Source organism: Ambystoma mexicanum, chromosome 14, assembly GCF_040938575.1.
Source record: "Ambystoma mexicanum isolate Mex_15411 chromosome 14, UKY_AmexF1_1, whole genome shotgun sequence".
In the NCBI taxonomy this organism is placed as follows: domain Eukaryota; kingdom Metazoa; phylum Chordata; class Amphibia; order Caudata; family Ambystomatidae; genus Ambystoma; species Ambystoma mexicanum.
The window spans coordinates 196934987-196953865 of record NC_090940.1 but is presented as its reverse complement, the minus strand read 5'-3'; the positions used below and the strand labels follow the sequence as shown (position 1 = coordinate 196953865).

The 18879-nt window shown below is 43.6% G+C and overlaps 1 protein-coding gene across 2 annotated transcripts in view; it reads right to left on the bottom strand.

The window, feature by feature from the left end:
• The window catches only part of PCNX4 (pecanex 4), a 451861-nt gene that overhangs the window by 237656 nt on the left and 195326 nt on the right, over nucleotides 1–18879 (bottom strand). For both annotated transcript variants that reach the window (XM_069638903.1, XM_069638904.1), the window contains exon 5: nucleotides 788–894. In XM_069638903.1, the coding sequence (XP_069495004.1) occupies nucleotides 788–894 (107 nt within the window). The remainder of the gene's footprint in view (nucleotides 1–787; nucleotides 895–18879) is intronic.

Below are 18879 nucleotides of genomic sequence, written 5' to 3'. Positions count from 1 at the left end.
TTCATTTGACTGGGGAACAATGCTTCAGTAAGATTGCATCACTCCTAACTGGGAATGCTGCAAGTGAATAATGAAGTTGCAACATATAACTATTGCAAGTGCTTGCTCTGTGATGTGAGGACAACTCCAAGTCTTTGTTATGGTTTTGGTATTCCGAGGGGCTTTTGAAAACAGTATCAGACTGATTCCAGTCACTTTCATTATTACAATGCAGAACGCTGGTTTGGCCGTGTCTGATTGCTTGGAAAGTAGGATTCTGCTTTCTTAAAGGAATATCAGCGGCAGAGTCCCCAGATTCAGCGGGTGCTAAAAACATATGTCTCCCTTATCCCCTAAAGGGAGCCTGTCCTAAATTAGCACTATGTGGCTGCCTCCTGCCAATCAGCCAGGGAACCAAGCAAGAGTGACCAGGGGATTCTCCTCATACCACCCAAAGACCCATCATCTGCTATCTTCGGGAGGTATCCAGCCCTTGTAACCATACTAGACCAAAATGTGGCAAGGACCCGTGATGCAAAGAACAATGGACCATACATGAAAGATATTGAATATTATCTAGTGTAGCCTAGACTTTGATGAATTGAAATACATAGGTTTGTTTCATCAATGGGAAACACAACAGGATAATAAACATGAAATTAATTACCCAAACTAGTTATCTGATGGAACAAAAACAATACATTGAATAATTAACATGCATAACATTTTAGTTTTTAATTTATACCTCATACAAAAACACAAATTATTAGCCAAGAAAAACAAACATGCCATTTATGATGTCAATTACCGTTCTAAATGCTCTTGTAAAGCCGATACAGATAGACACCGAGGGAAGACTTGTTGACGTCAATGAATTATCAAGGGAAAGATATGCTATCATGGCAAATGGAGATACTAAAAAAAAAAAAAGAAAAAATGCAAGACAACAAATTCATTAGTTCATATTCTAGACAAAAACCTATGGATGCTTCACAAAGACTCATACATGTTTACAACGCATATCAGGGTGCCGTATTTACAAAACATTTACATATTAAATCTCATTCCAATAATTATAATTGTTCTTTTATAACGTACTTAATACCAGCGAGTGGTCTCTAAGCACGGAATCGGGATGCAAACCGGTGTTGCGCTGGATTGTCTTGCTTCTAAGACAAACGTGTTTCCCCTGAGCTATCCTTCCTCCCCAAAAGTGCAAGCTCCAGTTTTATCTTCCTAAGTGAATCTTACATTTCTTCCTACATCTATCTTTGCAAATAACACTATTAGTCTAGTTTCATTACACGCCCAAATAAGACTATACTAGTTTGTGATTTCTTGAAACCAAAATGTTACGCAAGTATTTAAATCAAATAATTCGACATAGCTCAGGGGGCGGTGGAGGGGGAGATGGAGGATGAGGATCTAGAACTCACTGAAAATAATCCCCAGTTACCAAACCATGTGGCTCAACTTTAATGCCTTTTCCCATATTAGTTGGAGACAAGAGCCCAGTTCAATTATGGCCCAGAGAGTTTTACACAAGTTCCTCCATCTTCATATGCAGGGTTGACAGCATAGGTAGTACATCTATTTTCCCCATGATTGGCAGGTTTTTATGTGCAACAGCAAGGCCCGATATTGACGCACACGCCGCCTTCCAGTGCTGTAATCAAGTCCAGCATATACCTGTTCTGGAAGGTCATGAGTCCGATAGCCCTCAATTCTTCTCAAATCGCATTAAATCCTTTTATTGTCATGTTTATTGTTTGTGACAACTCCCACCTGGTTATTTGTAACCACTTGGCGTTCACTGCAGTCTGAATTTCTGGCAGGAATGTGCTTGTAAATATCACTGCCGTTTTACTGAACAGATTATGCATGGAATATCATCATAGGCTTCTGTTGATTTTGCTGAGAAATAGTTCTCTCTCTTCAGCCGAAGGAGGTTAAGCAGTCTCCTCTTTCTCTTTCTTTGGTGTGCACCCATCTTCGGAAAGTCTTCGATATGGAGATCACTTTGGGGAATCACCAATGCAGGAACATGTATGGAGCATATTCCTCTCCAATTTTTAGACAGTTACATATAAGCTCTGGATCCACAAGGCCAGTAGTGGTCCATTAGTACGGCAGTCCATCCATTCTTACCTGGTACGTCAATTATCTGCTTACATTCCTTATTTTCTCCAACTTTAGTCAAACCCCTGTTCCTGAAGCACTCTGTGGCATTCTTCATTGGCATTATGGATACAGGACCTGCTGAATTTTTGACCCATGTTAATATTTTTGCATACTTGGCCCATGATTTCAGACACTCATTTACTATTTGCACTATCTGCACTGGTGCTGACATCAATATGTGTGCTCTACAGGCCAGCATTCGATCTACCCATCCTTTGCTAGTTGCTACGTGTCCACATACACCAATAGCTGATGTGTCTCCCAGCATCCTGGCAATCCTGGGGTTTCCTGTGCATCTGCACAACCCAGTCTCCTTTATTTGACAATCCTTATCTGGTCTCCAGTCATACCACTGAGCGAGTACATGAGCATTCGCTTTTCCAGTCTGTGTCTTTTTCCATTTGCTGCGTTTTTATGTATTAATCTTCATATGGAAATGTCTTCCTCTACCTCCATCGTAGGGTTGCCCATGTTTCTTCAAATTGTCCTCTTGTTGTGCACGCCGCTAGATGGCTGAGACACCTCACATCATGTACAGGTATTGCTCTTGCAATAAATGTTCTTGTTTGTCTCAGGGCATAAGGGATGGGCGTACACAAGTAACAGCTCATCTGATGTTTTCCTCCCCACTCCCTTCTCCAGCATCACTCTTAAGTCTGGTAATTTGCTTAGAAATATCAGGGAAAATATTACTTGTGCGTTTATTAGGGATAAAAGCAAATATCTCATTGCTTGATACTTCATCCGCATTATTAATCATTATTTGTCGAAATGCCATGATAAGGAAGAAAAGACAAATCATTGTACAAAATGAGGTTATCAGAAGTATTCCAAAGAAAATGATTGATCTTTTTGTTGGCAATGATTCTCTTATAACTTGGAAAACTCCCATTCTTTTTAATTCAACGTGAAATTGGTCACTTTTATAAACCACACTTTATTTCAAATTTTTTAAAATAATCGCAATAATGATTCTGAAATAATAGGTCAGTTTTTAGGATTTCCAAAGAATGTAACATCAACGTGTCATCTTACTAAAAGCTGGGTAAGACTGGAGTATGTAAGTGAATACAGCATACAAGAATGTGTGCAACGTTATTGTAATAGGCAACATAAAGTGTAGTGTGCTCTTCTTCTTTGCTTTCTCATCACCAACACATTGTCTCTTTTGCCTATCTAGAATAGTTCTGGAACTGCTACAAAAACCATTCGTCCTTTCCCCTTAGATTTGGGAATTTTTAAAGTTCAAAGTTCGATAAGTCTTTGTTTTGGCTTGTGGTAGCCGATCTCGTCATCCGTGGGGCTTCTTCTCTTGCTTGTCTGTCAACAGGTGCAAGAGGGGTCAGGGTCTCTCCTTTACACAGCCTCACATCATGCAGATGCAACCAGGCTCCTCTTCTTTCAAGTTGTACTGCAGTAGAGTCACTCCTACTAGGTACGGTCCTTCAAAGCAGGGCTTGTTCCAAGTGCATACAAAACCTCTTACAGGCACTTGGTCCCCTCGGTACAAACTAGGATGTTTTAACAAGTCACTGGGATCGATTGTTTGGCTGTCTTCCTCAATCTTTTTCAACCCTTCCCTCAGATTTTCTATCTGTTGAGAAATAAGACACTCTAGCGGTCATATTTGTTACATAATCATGCACCTCATCACCTAATGCTTTTGCTACACTGTGGGCATCAGTTCCTATTTGAGTGGGGGGCACAAGAGGTACTCTCATGTGGCATCCGGTCACCAACTCATGGGGATTCAGGGGGTGATCTGGGCCAGGCTGATTCCTAACTGCAAATAGTGCAAGGGATAGACAATGTAGCCATCCCTTCTTCAAAGTCCATTTGATTTTCGCAATCCTTTCTTAAAGGAGTACATTTCATCTCTCACAAATACCACTCGCCTGTGGGTGAAAGGCAGATGAAAACATATGATTTATGCCTAATAAAAGAGTTATATGTTCAAATAGTTCACTTACAAAATGTGGCCCTTTATCCGACCGCAGGACTTCGCACACACCCCATCTAGGAAACCCCTCACTTACGAGAAACTCGGCAGCACATGTGGCATCAGGGTGCGCACATGTATCTGCCTCAATCCATCTGGAAAAGGGACATACTACCACTAAAATATACCTGTAAGCATTGCATGTTTGCAACATTTCTACATAATCAATATGTAGATGCTGAAAAGGACCACTGGGTCTGGAGATTATGCCTCTCACTGTTCTGAAAGTGTGCCCTGCTGTGAACCTCTGGCATACAATGCAGTTCACAAAAAGCTGTGCCACGTGTTCTATTTAATTTAGTGAGAACCAGTCTTCTGCGATTATGGGTGCAAGACTCTCTAGTTGTGTGCACCGAGTAGTGAAGCTGCTCCAGCGCCACCTTCAATAATGCTAGAGCATAACAGACTTTCCAGTACTAGTTTGTCTCCATAGAGGCTCACTGCAGGATAAAGAAAACCCTGTCTCTTCCATAAATTCTGCTCTTCTTGTGGTGTTCGACCTTCTAGCTCAATTAATTGTACAATGGATAACATTTTAAAACCTTCCTTTACCATCATACCTCATCCTGACATTTGCTTAACACTTTATCAGAAATGTTTGGGAAATATGCTGCCCTTTTAGCTTCAACGTATGTGAATGTTAACGAGAGAAATCATGTCTGCCCTTTTAGTATGGGCTGTGCATTTCACCACAGCGATAGCCAATGGGAGCTTTAGTGCCTTAATGAGTTTGTCCAATAAAGACACATTGCACTGGTGTGCCGTCTGTACGGAGGAAGCCCCTCCTTTTCCATTGTGACAATGCAGCATGTATGGTTGACATCACATGGGCGGAGTCAGAGTAAACTGTCACTTGTTTATTTATACCGTGCACAATGGACCCGTAGGCATATGGGTGCACATAGAAACATAAAATCAATGAATAAAAAACACATACTAATAACAGAACAATGCAAACAAGAAAAAATACAAAAACACAAATAACAAAATTTGTGGTGGATGGCCCCTTTCCCAGATTGTCACAGTCTCAGAAAGTATGTGAGAAGGCTACGAGCACAGCCAATGAAGATATAGTCTGAGCCATTTATGAGAGACCACTCCTTGATTTTTGCCTTCCGCAGACATTCTAGATCCTGGGTTCTAATAAAACTCCCCCCAGATTTATAAGGTAGCCAAGCCAAAACTTTATTCTGTAGGGCTTCTCTTGGCTCAAGTATTTCTGGTTCATTCACAATCACTATATTTCCATGGTCCGCCACCAGACCTTTTAAATATGGGTCTGCAATCTCTGGAATAACAGCCTTTCTGATACGCATGTCTCTACTGACCACACGTTAAGTCGGATTATTAGTGATGCAACTAAATGGCAGCATGTTTGGGCTATTAAAGGTTGAATTGCCAGCCTAAGTGGTAAGACTTGAAGTTGGGGTTATGCCAGAGGCCAAACCCTGTGGTGTGGTATGGCTTACAGGCGATACGCCCTTTCCAGCCAGTAAACTTCTGATTGGCTTCAGATCAGTTTGGCAACTTGCCTCCGCCTTACTAGCATTCATCTGCAATAAATAGTCCACCCTTTCTACCTCACTAGCATCTGCCTGTGGTAGACCATTCACTTTCTCTAACTGAGGAATGATTTTGCCAAAAGGAGTCTACCCAGTCCTGAAAGTCCATGACATTATCACATTTAGCCAAATCAGAAATAATGTTTTCCTTGATAGATTGCCACATTTCATCAACTTTCATTTCCTTCTCTCCATGCTTGTATTGGAGATTACTTCAGTGGTTAACTTATCCATGCTCTTAGAGGGGCACTGCATTGCTTTATGCACGGCTACAGAAAGACAGTCCTGGAACGCAGCAGCATCATCATCATCATCATCATGTACGCCTTGCGTCCCATTGGCCCTGTAACAATGCGTCTCCAGCACCATATGTCTTTTCAAGACGAAGCAATGGCAAGGGAAAGATAGGGCCGCCATCCCTTTGCCCCTGGTTACAGGGCCAACGGGACACGAGGCGTGCGTGATGCTGCTGCGTTCCAGGACGCGCAGCATCACATCGCTTAGCAACGGCATGCCTTATACAATTTAGTTGAAACGAAGGAACACGCACGCTGGTTCACTTCTAGTCGGCTCTCAACAACACTCATCACTAAGGTAAGATCCCCATGAAGAGCCTAATAACTCTTGCACCACCATTGGCTTGACCACAGCGAGAGTCTATTCAGCAATCCTTTCCTTTTTTAAGCCAATCAACCTCCGAGAGTGCAGAACGCGCCTACAGGCAGGCTCTGACTTTCACCAACGCTATAGTGCAATGACATGGCTCGCACATTTTAAGAACTTTGTGACTGTGAACCATTTCCAATTTTTGGCAGATAATTGTGCGAATACTGGCCTCACGGCCATCCTATCGGATAACAATTGCAATGTCCATACAGGTAATCATCCGTTTTGACAACGTTGTCCAATACATATAGACTAACCTCTTATCTTTAGGTTTAATATATCTTGTGTTCTATTGATTGACCCGAATCAGACATGGTATGGAAATAATTATTCCCCTGATCTTGATGAATATATACACTAAAATTACCTAATTGCATGCACACAATGCTTTGGATTTAGTTTTTTGCCTTATTTATTTGTTTCATGTTTTTTCGATTTGGATCAAAGTATATACTGTACCTGAATGCTTATTTACACAGTGTCCTAGCCCTGAAGACAGACTCGGTCCGAAATGCATTGGCAAACCACAAGAGTGGCACTGATTATCCAGATGCACTTTTGCCTTTCAAGCAATTAAAAACTGAAAATATGTTTTTAAAATTTTCATTTTTTGATATGGGAAATACAAGCACAAATAAACAGTACAATTACCTGCAGCTCTTTAAGAGAGCCCTACGAGAGCATACCTCGAACTAGAATTCCCTTCTAGTTTTTTCTCTCCTATAGTACAGTCTTGCACATCGTGGCTAGTAGTAAATAAATCCGTTAGCCGACAGTGACCATCGCCCAGTAGCTCTCTTCTCTCCTTTTGCAGACGTGGTCTTCTTTGAGAGCTTCTGGCCAAGACATCTCTCATATGACAGATGCCTAGAGATACCGGACTACCCTTCCGTTCCCGTGGGAACTGAGCTGGAGAGTCAAATATTGTGCCATTGTGCCTAGGGGTTCCATAGCCCTTGCATTGGTGGATTTCAATGTGGGTCTCAGCATTACCGCTCCAATAGACATGCTAAGATGATTGAATGAAGATAGTAGCAGAAGGCAAGAACAAGTAATCCCCCATTTCCTACTGCCAGTGATAAAAGTTGAGTAGCAGCATATAATAATATTTGCCTGGAGCAGGCCAACCCAAGCAGCAGCCAGCCAGGCCAAGCACTACAGCTTCTACCATAAGCGGCATGCACACAACCCACTATGTGCACGCCACACACTGCAAACTAACCCAACTCAGTGTCCTTCTACCCTAAGCAATTTGCATATGGCGTATGGCCTCATGACCGTTTTCCCAGGTACCAAACATCCAGTACTCACAAGCATTCGCTTACTCCCCCAACAGCCACACCAGCTTCGGGCTGAGAAGCGGAAGCCAGACTATGAGCCAAAATCCGAATGCAGACCGTGCCTCCTGTCCCCCAACCTCTCCTTGACAAAACTGGAGTCCGACACCCCAAGCTCACGACGAGAGCTCCAAACAAGTGGCTACAAGGAGATTCAAATAAGGAATCTAGCACAGTCAAGCCGCACCGAGGCCGCTTGCAACAGTCAAGGGGCAAGAATGGGTGTTGAGGGCCATTAAACTTCCTCATATCTCTGGAGTGCAGCGATAAGCACCACTAATTCTGCAGTCTGTGCTGAACAATGTGAAGGCAGTCTTGCACTTGTCACCACTTCAAATTCACCAATCCTGTTTAGCTTCACTACTGACGTTCCTGTGTGCCTTTCTCTCGTCGTTTGGTCAATTTTCGAAGAACAGTTAAACAGAATTTCCCCCCTCCAAGAGCATTTTCTCTAGCATGGGGGTTATCATAACTCAGTATATGTTGTGAAATCACGTACATAGTCCTCCTTTCCCACTGGTCCTGCTATAATTGTTGCTAGATTAACACTACTCTACATCTAACAATTTTGATCACTGGGTTCGAAATTATTACCTCATATTCTGATTGTCTTGTGTAGTCAATGTACTTTTGGGCTTCTCTAAAATGGCAAATAAGGAATGCTCGACAAATAACGTTATTGAGCACCCCATTGTAATACTTGCAGCTTTGAAGTTTTTTCAATCGTGAAAGCAGCAGCAGCAGCTTATGGTAGTTTTCAAGGATAGTGGCCTTTCATTACTGGGTCTAAAATCCCACTGTAGAAGCCTAATGGTTTACGTCCATGTCTTAATGTCGCCCTCTGTGTGAGGACTGCTGTCATTACTTATCCATTTGATTGTGAGAATAAATAAAACTCTTAGGAACTCCTAAAACAGGGGCTGTACAGATTGCCTGTTTTCATTCTTCCAATCCTTCAGTCATTTCATCGGTCTATGTTATCTTACTTTTGCCAACCTGTGCTTCCTTAAGTCCTTTTAAAAGTGATTAAATATATGCACTGTAATCAAACACCCAGACCTTGCAATAGTTACATAGGCCTAGAAATTGTTGCATTTCCCTCACTATCTCTGGTTTGGGGGCCTTCATGATTGCTTCTGCTCTCTCAGGTGTTGTTTTTCTCCCTTCTTGAGAGATTAGAAGTCCTATGTACAGGACCTCTTCCTGGCAATATTGTAATTTCTGTTGGTCTACTTTATAGCCTTTCTCTGCTTGTAAGGTCATTAATTGACCAGAGTCTTTTCTGCACTTTACTTATGTCTAACTGCACACCAATATATCATCTACATATTGAATTATTGTGCTCTCGAAGTTACCCAGGTCCACCTGGAGGACCCGAATGAAGATCAAGGGGACCTCACAATACCCCGGAGTGTAACGCTTACCTGGACTCCTCGGGAGCGTAATGCCTTCTCAACCAGTGGATCTGTTACTTGGGCACTTTTAGGATTCCTTTTCTGTGTAAACGACAATAATAACAATAGAACTACTATAATATCAATTTTTCTGGGAAATTACTGTATAGCAGTGTGCCTTTGGTAATCCCTCCCTTCTCACCCATGTTTATGTTTTGTGGAGCTCTCATCCTGTATTGTACAGGGCCGAGTTGGAATGACGAACCTTGAACTTGGAAGGCTGCAGAGTTCAATGGACTCTTGTCTTTAATGTCATTGCTTTTCTAGAGTTGTCTTGGGTAAGTTGAAAATATGATAGTTCGTTAGATTCTGAATTGTTCCTACGTTGGAGAGATCTCTCCTTCTAATATTTTTCCCTTAATCTTCCAGGTTCCTGGATTTCAGAAAGGTTAGTGGCTGCGGAATGACTGCAAAATTACTCGGATTGAAGAAACATTTAACAAACATATGTTCGTCTATGCAGAGTAATTGCAGCCTTCAGGGAAGAGTGCAGTAAAAACTAAGTGGTGAAAACTTGAAGAAACTTCAGGTACGTAACTTAAACTTATTTCTTATTTCTATTAAGTACGTTAGTTAATGAAATACCTTTTGTTTGCAGGTTTTCGGAAAGCTGAAGAAATACCTTCGGAAGATGCAGAGTCTGCTGAGGAAACTTCTGAATGAAGGTACTGCGACCGCGAATGAAGACTGCTGCGAATAAGATGCTGCGGCTGTGAGGGAACTTCTGACAGGAGATGCTGCGGCTACGAACAAAAACAGCTGGCTGAAGAAACGCTTCGGAAATACTTCGGTAAGTCTATTCAAATAGTATGAAATTCTGTTTTTTTCGGTGAAAACTAATGTCCCAGTTTTTCTCCTTCGACAGGTTCTGTGAGTAGAGACGCTGGTAGCGTTATCTGCGGTCAGCAGAGGAGACGCGAAGCGAGCGCTCCAGCGGAAGCGGGGCTTAAGTAGCTCCCTCTGCAATAGGTATAGAGTGTGCTGTAAGTTATCAATGGACTTAGCGGCGGCCATATTTGGTGTATGAAAACCACTGTAAGCACTATGCGAGCCTATGGGTGCACATGCTAAGAATAGTACAAATGCCATTTGTGCCAGGCTTGTACGCATTGTTGGCCTGCTGATTGATGTGATGTCCCTTGCTTCTCCTGTATGACTGAATTGGAACTGTGCTCATTTACTGGGATCATGACACTGAGGCAGTCTTGTGTGTTTCCAGCGCTGGTTTCTATATGAAAACAAAGACAAATCTTTTGAGTCCTCATGAAGGGGAATTGAGAAGAACAAGTTACTTACCCATGGTAAAAAAATTTCGACTGGATGTTCCTTCCACGTATTCCTCATCTTCTATTTCCATATCCAGCTTCAGAAATGTTTTCCAGCAAAGGGCGTTGCGCGTCGATGCCTGTCGACTCGATGTCCCTCGGAGATCTTAGTCTGTGTCGATGTCATTGATGGTATAAAGCACACGCAGCGACCATTGGCTTCAGTTCTGTTTTTTACATGTAAATGATACCGTTACTCCTCCTGAAAAAGCAAAGACTGTAATAACATGGAAAATTGTACTGCGGGACAGGTTGGGAGGGGCGATGAGGAATACGTGGGAGGAACATCCACATGAAAGAAAGTTACCATGGGTAAATAACGTGTTCTTCGAATGCATTGTGTCCTCCCACGTATTCCTCATCTTATGATAAACTCCCAAAGCAGTGTATGTATTCCTGGAGGAGGGGGTCAGAATTTTCAGACTCATGATAATTTAGGAGTTTGTTTATAGGTGGGTGTGCCCAGAATAGAGCACTGCCTTTCCAAATAAACCTTCTCAGCTTGAGGAAGAGTCCAAACTATAGTGTTTGGTGAAAGTGTGTACGGACGACCATGTGGCTGCCGTACAAATATCTTTAATTGGAACTCCCCTCTGTAAGGGAGAGGAAGTTGCCATGACCCTGGTCGAATGAGCTCCAAGACCCTCAGGAGTATCCTTTCCAGCTAATCTGTAGCATTCAGATATTCCTAAAATGAACTATCTTGATAAAGTTTGTCGGCCTGATGTGATGGCCACTAAAAGGATGGTCTTTAAAGTTAATAACCTTGAAGGACATGAATGTATAGGTTCAAAAGGAGCACATATTAGAAATGTCAACACCAAGTTGAGGTCTCAAACTGGACTTGAAAAGGGACTGGAGGAAATGTATTTGTTAGTCCTTTTATGCATTGTATAACTAGGGGGATCTTGCAGAAAGATATATCTTCAGAGGTGCACTTAAAAACAGAGAGCTCCCAGATACCCCTTAATTATACCAAACTGGAGCCCCAGATTGGCCGGGTGTAGTAAGAATGATGACACCATAGGTGTATTATGTCATTCGGGAGGTCTCAATCCTTGCATATCAACCTCTCAGAAACCATGCGTGAAGGTTGAGTGTCTTGATCTCTGGATGGAGAACCTGATCTCTCTCTCTGAAAAGGAGTGAGAGAGTGGGAGATCTCTGTGGAAGTTGTATTGGAGGGCAGATGGACGTGTCCATATGGTCATGGTACCACGTCCTTCTGGCCCAATCCGGAGCTATTAGGATCATTGATTTCCTGACCCTCCTTATGACTTGAGGAATGACGGGGACTGGAGGAAACGCATACAGGAGTGGAAACTCCCAGTCCACTATGAAAGCAACCTTTAGAGGTCGTCTTGGGAGAAATTTCCTTCAGCAGTACCGCTCACACTTTTGGTTGACACCGGTCACAAACAGATCCACTTGAGGGGTTCCCCAAAGGGTGAAGATCTCTTGAAGGACTCATGGTAGACTGTGCTCTTCCTGCTCTGAGCGTCTGCCGCTGTATTCTCCACTCTGGCTAGGTGAACTGCTGATAGGGAGATTCTTCTTGAATTGCCCAGAACCTGAGCTGCATTGCCTCTCTGCACAGCAGTAGTACCCTACACCACCTCTTTTGTTGAGGTAGTACATGGTATAAAGAACTCATGGTGGCAACAGTAAAGACAGACAAGTGATCACAGTTTCTAGGGTGTTTATTGAACAGTGAATGCATGGTGGAAAAACGCCTAACCTAAACCCAAATCCAAGATGGGAGCAAGCGTCGACCATCAAATGAAAAATAAGGCAATCCTAGTGGCATCGTGTCAAAAGGGCCTACACTAAGAAAAAACTATTGTCAATTCCTTACATCTTACCAACCCTTGTTCCTCGCCACTACTGGTACTGGTTCTATTGCACCCTTCTCTAGCAGGGTCAAGATGTCCTACATAAGGAGCAGATCTGGAACTTTGAAAGAGTTGTTAACCAGTGGTTGACACTGAGGCTTTTTTTGAAAGGGAAGGCAGTAAACCCTGGGCAACTGTTTCCAGTGCCCATGCATCTGAAGTAATGCCTTGCCATTCTTTTAGATGGTGTGAGAGTCTGCCTCCCATCAGGGTGTAGTGAACTAAGGCCTCAGAGAGGTTTTGAGGTGACTGAAGCAGTGGCTGATGGCAAAGTAGCCGCTGCCTGGGCGGTCATAGTAGCGCTTCTCCGTCCACTACGGGGGAATATTTTTTGACCTCTTTGATTCGACAGTCCTCTCCCCCTCCCAACTGAGGAGTAATAGCAAATGGACCCACACCTCCAAGGTGTCCCGATGGGGCGATTTTGTGGCTGTCTAATTGCAGTACGAAGGGATTTGGCTGCTGCTTTGGAGGTCTGCAGCTTCGCCAGACTCTCCTCAGCCTTGCCACCAAATAAATGTGTGCCGTCAAAGGGCATGTTAAGAAGTCTGGATTGCACATCTGGAGCAAAACCAAACTTTCTTAACCAGGCAAATCTGCACATTACTGTATTAGCCGCCATTGACCTGCTGATACTGTCAGCAGAGTTGAGACTTGTCTGGAGGGATTCACACATTGTGTCTTTCCCATCCTTGACTAGATTGAAACATCAGTCTCTTCCCTCCCCTTCGGGGATATGTTCAGCTGCCATTGCTACACAATCCCAAAGGGTGCAAGTGAACCTGGCCAATGTGCACATAGTACTCACTGACTTTAGGGCCATACTCCCGCAGAGAAAAATGTCTTGGCCAAAGTGCTGTTACGCGTGTCACCTCTGTCTGTGGCAATAATTGGGTAGGCATTTTGTTTTTAGGTGGAAGTGGCAGCCAGCAGTACCAAATTTTCAGGAGTCTGGTGTTTTGTCAGATAATCGGGGTCACTACTTGACGCCCTGTATTTAGATGTTAGCTTTTTATTTACTGCCAGAATTAACTCTGGCGTCACACAATTGGAATTTTAACCAGCTTTGCAGTCACGCATGAAAGGGAAGAATAGGGTCCTCCTGGAGTCCTTTATCCAGGATATCGGTACCGTCACCCTGTTCATATATTGGTGTGGGTCTTTTCCACCCCTGTATTCAACCACCATGGACATTAAATGTATGCAAGACTCATCTGCATGGTCAGTAGGATCAGGTCTCCCAAATTCTATTCCTGGGGACATATCTAGTCCACTTGCATTTTGCAGGGACTCCTGTCGATTTTTGATCCTTGATTCTTCTGAGATCAAGGATTCAGGGACCCCAGGTGCCCCATATTGTAGACCAAAGGGACCCGAGTCATCAGAGGAAGGTTCCCCATAATCATAAATAGATGAGTCTTCCAAAAAAATAAAAACTATCTTGGTAGTGGTCTGTAGGACTTTTCAATAATCCTCAATGCCGTCACCGATTTTTTTGACCCAGTTGACGTCAAGGGTTTCGACGCATGCAGCGTTGAGGGCTTTTTGGGGCCCAACGAGGAGTCTTTCGGCACGGATTGCATTGATGACTTCTTCCTCGAAGGAGATTTGTCTCGACTCAAGGGATACTTTGACCGCTGCCAGAGACCTCTCACCATTTATTTCTAAATTAATCAATGCCTCCTTCACATCAGGCACTATCCCAGCTAATTTAAAACATTCCTGGGTGCTCCCACTTCTCAAAAAACAGACATTAGACCCACTTATCCCAACCAACTACCGCCCCATCACCACTGTGCCATTCCTCCTCAAAATATTGGACAAAGCTGCCTATATTCAGATACAAAAACACCTTGACTTGTATAAGCTCCTAGGAGCAAGACAATCTGGTTTCCGTCCACTTCACGGAACAGAAACCGCCTTAATTGATTTAAAGACGCAGGTCGACGAGCTGAGGGATGGAGGGGGAACAGCACTCTTGCTCCTACTTGATCTCTCAGCAGCATTCGACTTGGTCGATCACAAGGTACTCTGCAAACACCTGGACTCTGCTGCCCATTTCTCCCCTGAGGCCATCAAATGGCTAGAATCCTTCCTCAGCGAAAGAACAATGAGAGTTTTTTCCCCATCGGCCGCAGCTGACCCTACCCCTATATTATGTGGCGTCCCCCAGGGTTCTTGTGTCTCGCCTACCCTATACAATATCTTCACCAAACCCTTGTTCGATGATCTAGACCTTCTGGGTATCACCTACACTAACTATGCAGATGATACACAGATTCTCCTCCCGCTTTCTGGGGGATCATAGGAAGGACTCGGAATTGGTGAATAGGGTATATCTCGTCGTTCAAGCATGGATGGCCACACATGGCTTGTGCTTGAATGACGACAAGACGGAGCTGATAATCTTGGGAACACATATGAACACCAAAAAATTAGGTCAGGAATTCTCCTCCTTCAATATTGATGGAAATCCTATCAGGGTCTCCAAGGAAGTAAAAACCCTCGGTTTCTACTTGGATTCCACACTATCATTCGACAAACAATTAAAATCCTTGGCCTCCACCACCGCATACACCTGCAAACTGATAAGAGCAGGCAAGCCTTTCCTCTCCAATGACAGTTGCATGATCCTGGCTAGAGCACTTATCCTCTCCAGGATCGATTACTGCAATGCCCTCTACAGTGGCGCCAACAAATCTACCATTCAGAAACTTCAAACGCTCCAAAACAATGCTTTGCGAGCAGCGCTTGGCATAAATAAAAGAACACACATCTCCACCATTAGACGTCAACACAAATGGCTATCTACAAACCACAAAATTCAATTAAAAATGATATCCTTGACACAAAGCTCTTAACAACGCCGCCCCAAGCTACCTTACAAACAAAATACAAAAAAAAAAACCTCCATCAGAGCTTTCAGAGCTACCAATACTAACTGTCTGGTAGTACCTCGATTTAAACTTACCACGGTTGGTGGGAATAGTTTCCCTGTGAAGGCGGCCAAAACCTGGAATCTACTACCCAATAATCTAAGAGCAGATCAGCCGTACCCACTATTCAGAAGGAATGCTATCCAATATCTTATCTCCAACGACCACTAGATATAGGTTTATAACATTCCCAGACCTGACACTTGTCCCTCTCTTCTACCTCACAATATGTTATGCGTACCATCCCCTATGTAACTCATCGACCTGCACGATGATGGTCCTGCACATTTGTATACTATTACTGTATCCTGTATAATTTGTATAACCTGTATAATATCTATAATATCCATTACTGAATCTTGTATAATATGTATAACTTTTACTGTATCCTGTATAATCTGTAACAATGTAAGTTTCGCATTATCCTACCTGCTGCGCCCTTCTACCCATGGGTCTGGAGCGCATTAGAAATAAAATAAACAAACAAACAAACCAACCGCTCAAGGAGTTTTTTCTTTGCCTACCAGGCACACAGGTTTTGCCCTCATCTTTTTTATTGTCGAGTTTTCCGACCTGGTCATGGCTTTCATGAGTCTTCGAGTGGGTCTAGGCCGCATTCTCAAATACCTTCATCATTTTTAATCTGAAATTCTCCCACTCATCCGGAGACAGTGATTTTGTCTGGCACTTGACCCATTCTGGGGAGGAACTAGAAGACGACGAGGATGGCAACCTATGGTGCCTTTTCTTCGAAACCCTGCGAAGGTGACGAGTGGCGAGAGCCACTGCGTGATCGGGATCTTTTTATATTCTTTCGACAAGGAGAAATATTTCTTGACTCGTCTGAAGATAGTTTTTTCGATGGAGTCGTCGATGGGGATTTATTAAAAAATCTTCTATCATCGCGCCACATGCCCATAGTCCTCAGGGCGCGCACGAGAAAGACACAAACAACCGAGACAGATAGCATTAGAGCAGAGCGAAAGGGGAATCCATGGCAGAACTCGGGGTCAACTGAAAGAAAATGAGGAAAAAAACAAAACACCCTACAGCAATTGTCCCTAGTAGGGTGAAAGATTGAACAGAAGCATCTTCAGCTCCTTTTTAAACTTAGCTGTTGTGTCCACGACACTGAGCTCAAGCAGATTCCAGCGGTCGGGACCTTGTACACTGAAACTGCATCCACCAGCCTTTACCAGTTTGAATCTGGGTTTAACCAGCCTCCTACGGTACTGGGGCATGAGTGGACGGAAAGAGGTCTGGAGTTGAAGGCGAACTACCAGATACTGGGGTTTCCCAGAGTTCGTCATGCATTCATGTGTGATGGTCAGGACTTTGTGTCTTATTCGAAGCCTTACAGGCAGCCAATGAAGGCTACGCCTCGCTGCTGTAACACGCGCTCGCCTAGTAAGCCCTGAGACTGCCCTCACTGCCCCATTCTGGGAGACCTGCGGAGCTGCTATGGAGGAGTGGGCACAGCCACTGAGCCGGCTATTACAATAATCCAGCCATGTGTTGATGAGAACAGAGGCCAGCGTGGCTAAATTCTCGTGTGCAAGAAGAGGGCTGATATTCCAGAGCAGCTTTGAGATCAACTCACATGCGGACCGGATCAACGCGACCTGATGAGACATGGACAGTTCGGCATCCAGGACCACGCCAAGGGTTTTTACTCTCTCTTCCACAGAGATCAATGTGACGAGAAGCAGAAACTGACCATACTCAGCTGGCAAGGACCTCAGCCTTGACGTGGTTGCGACGATTAAAATCTCATTTTCTTAGCATTTAAAGCCAAGGCGTTTGCTGCTATCCAGGAGTGGATGGCTTTATAGATGACATTCAGCTTTTCAACAGCCTCATTCTATGAGCCTGACAGTTTAAAAGTCATCTTGTATCGTCAGCATAATAAGCCACGTAGACACCAAGGCTGATTAGCATAAGCAGGAAGGGGATCCAATAAACATTAAACAAAGTGGGCGAAACGCAAGATCCCTGCGGCACCCCAGAGGTGAGGCATCCGAACAAACTTCACCTATGTTTACAGTGGAATTTCTGGGGCCCAAAAAGGATGCAAACCAGAAGGCTGATTTATGGGAACACCCGACCAGGGACAGTAATCTGCCTTTGAGTAAACCATAGTCCACAAGATCAAATGTTGAATATAAATCTAACATAAGGATTGATAATAGACTCTGGTCCATATTCAGTAATAGATTTGTCTGTAGGTCAAGCATTGTGGTCTCAGTACCATACCCCTTCCGGAAACCAGATTGACAAAAGAATATCATTACCCTCCAGGAATATTTGGAGTTGCGAGTGTGCCCCCTTGTCAACAATTTTCAGCAGGAAGGGTACATTGGTGATGAGACTATAATTGTCCAAAATGAAAGGGTCTAAGGATTCCTTCTTTAATGGGGGGGTGGTGTTCCAAGCCTTCTTCAAAAATAATGCAACTCTACCCTCTGCGAAGGAGCAGTTGACAAACTTGGTTACCCAAGGACCGCGGATGTCCCTGCACTCTACAGACTGAGAAGCATCGCTTTGACACGACGTAGGTTTCTTTCCAGAAATGGTTTAATAGATTTTTCAGAGCAAGGGGTAAAGTCAAAAACATGGGGAGTGGCGCAGGTGGAGGCTCCCCTATGACATCCTGCATCAATGCATTTGATCAGTTGGATATTAGCCTGGTGAGAGCCCACCTTGTTGGAGAAAAAGTTATGGATTGATTTGTGAGACCTACCTGCTAATAGTTTTCCTCTTCGCTCTTTCAGGGCTTTTGCTGTCATCGATAGGCAGGCCTTACAGCCAAAAGTAGCATGAGAGGAACCCAGGCACCTCAGACACATCCGATGGCACTCCTTAAACCCTGATCTAGGAGTTGATGGCGCTGATGACAATGCCATTTGTAAGTATTAGGTTATCGAAAATTCTCGTTGGGAACCGAAGCGCACTGTAGCCGAAGCAATAGCTTTTGCTGAAAAACAAACTGAAGCCAACGGTCGCTGCGTGCGCTTTATACCATCGATGACATCAACATCCAGACAGAGGCCTCCAAGGGACATCGAGTCGACAGGCTTCGACGCGCAGCGACATCTGCTGGAAAAAATGTCAAAAGCAGCTAAAGCTGGATATGGAAATAGCATAAGATGAGGAATACGTGGGAGGACGCAATCCATTCAAAAAAAGGTATTGTTTAAATCTATTACTGTAAAATACTTGGATGTTGCTGGAATATTGCAGAATATTGTAGCTGGATTCGGAACCAGGGGAAACTCTGCTTCAACTATATTGTTTACAGGATAGAGATCCTGAATAAATCTCCACAATCCCCCTGTTGATTTCTTTACTGGGTGCCCAGCAGTGTTACATGGAGATTCTGATGGCACCAATATTCCCTGCTGTACTGAAGTGGAAATGTTTTCAAATATACCTTCATCTGCTTCTCTGGATATGGGTACTGCTTTGCTCGTGGTAAAATTGCTCCAGGCTTGAGCTTAAACTACTCCACTCAATAGATCTGCGTCATATAGACCACTGCTCCATAAGAT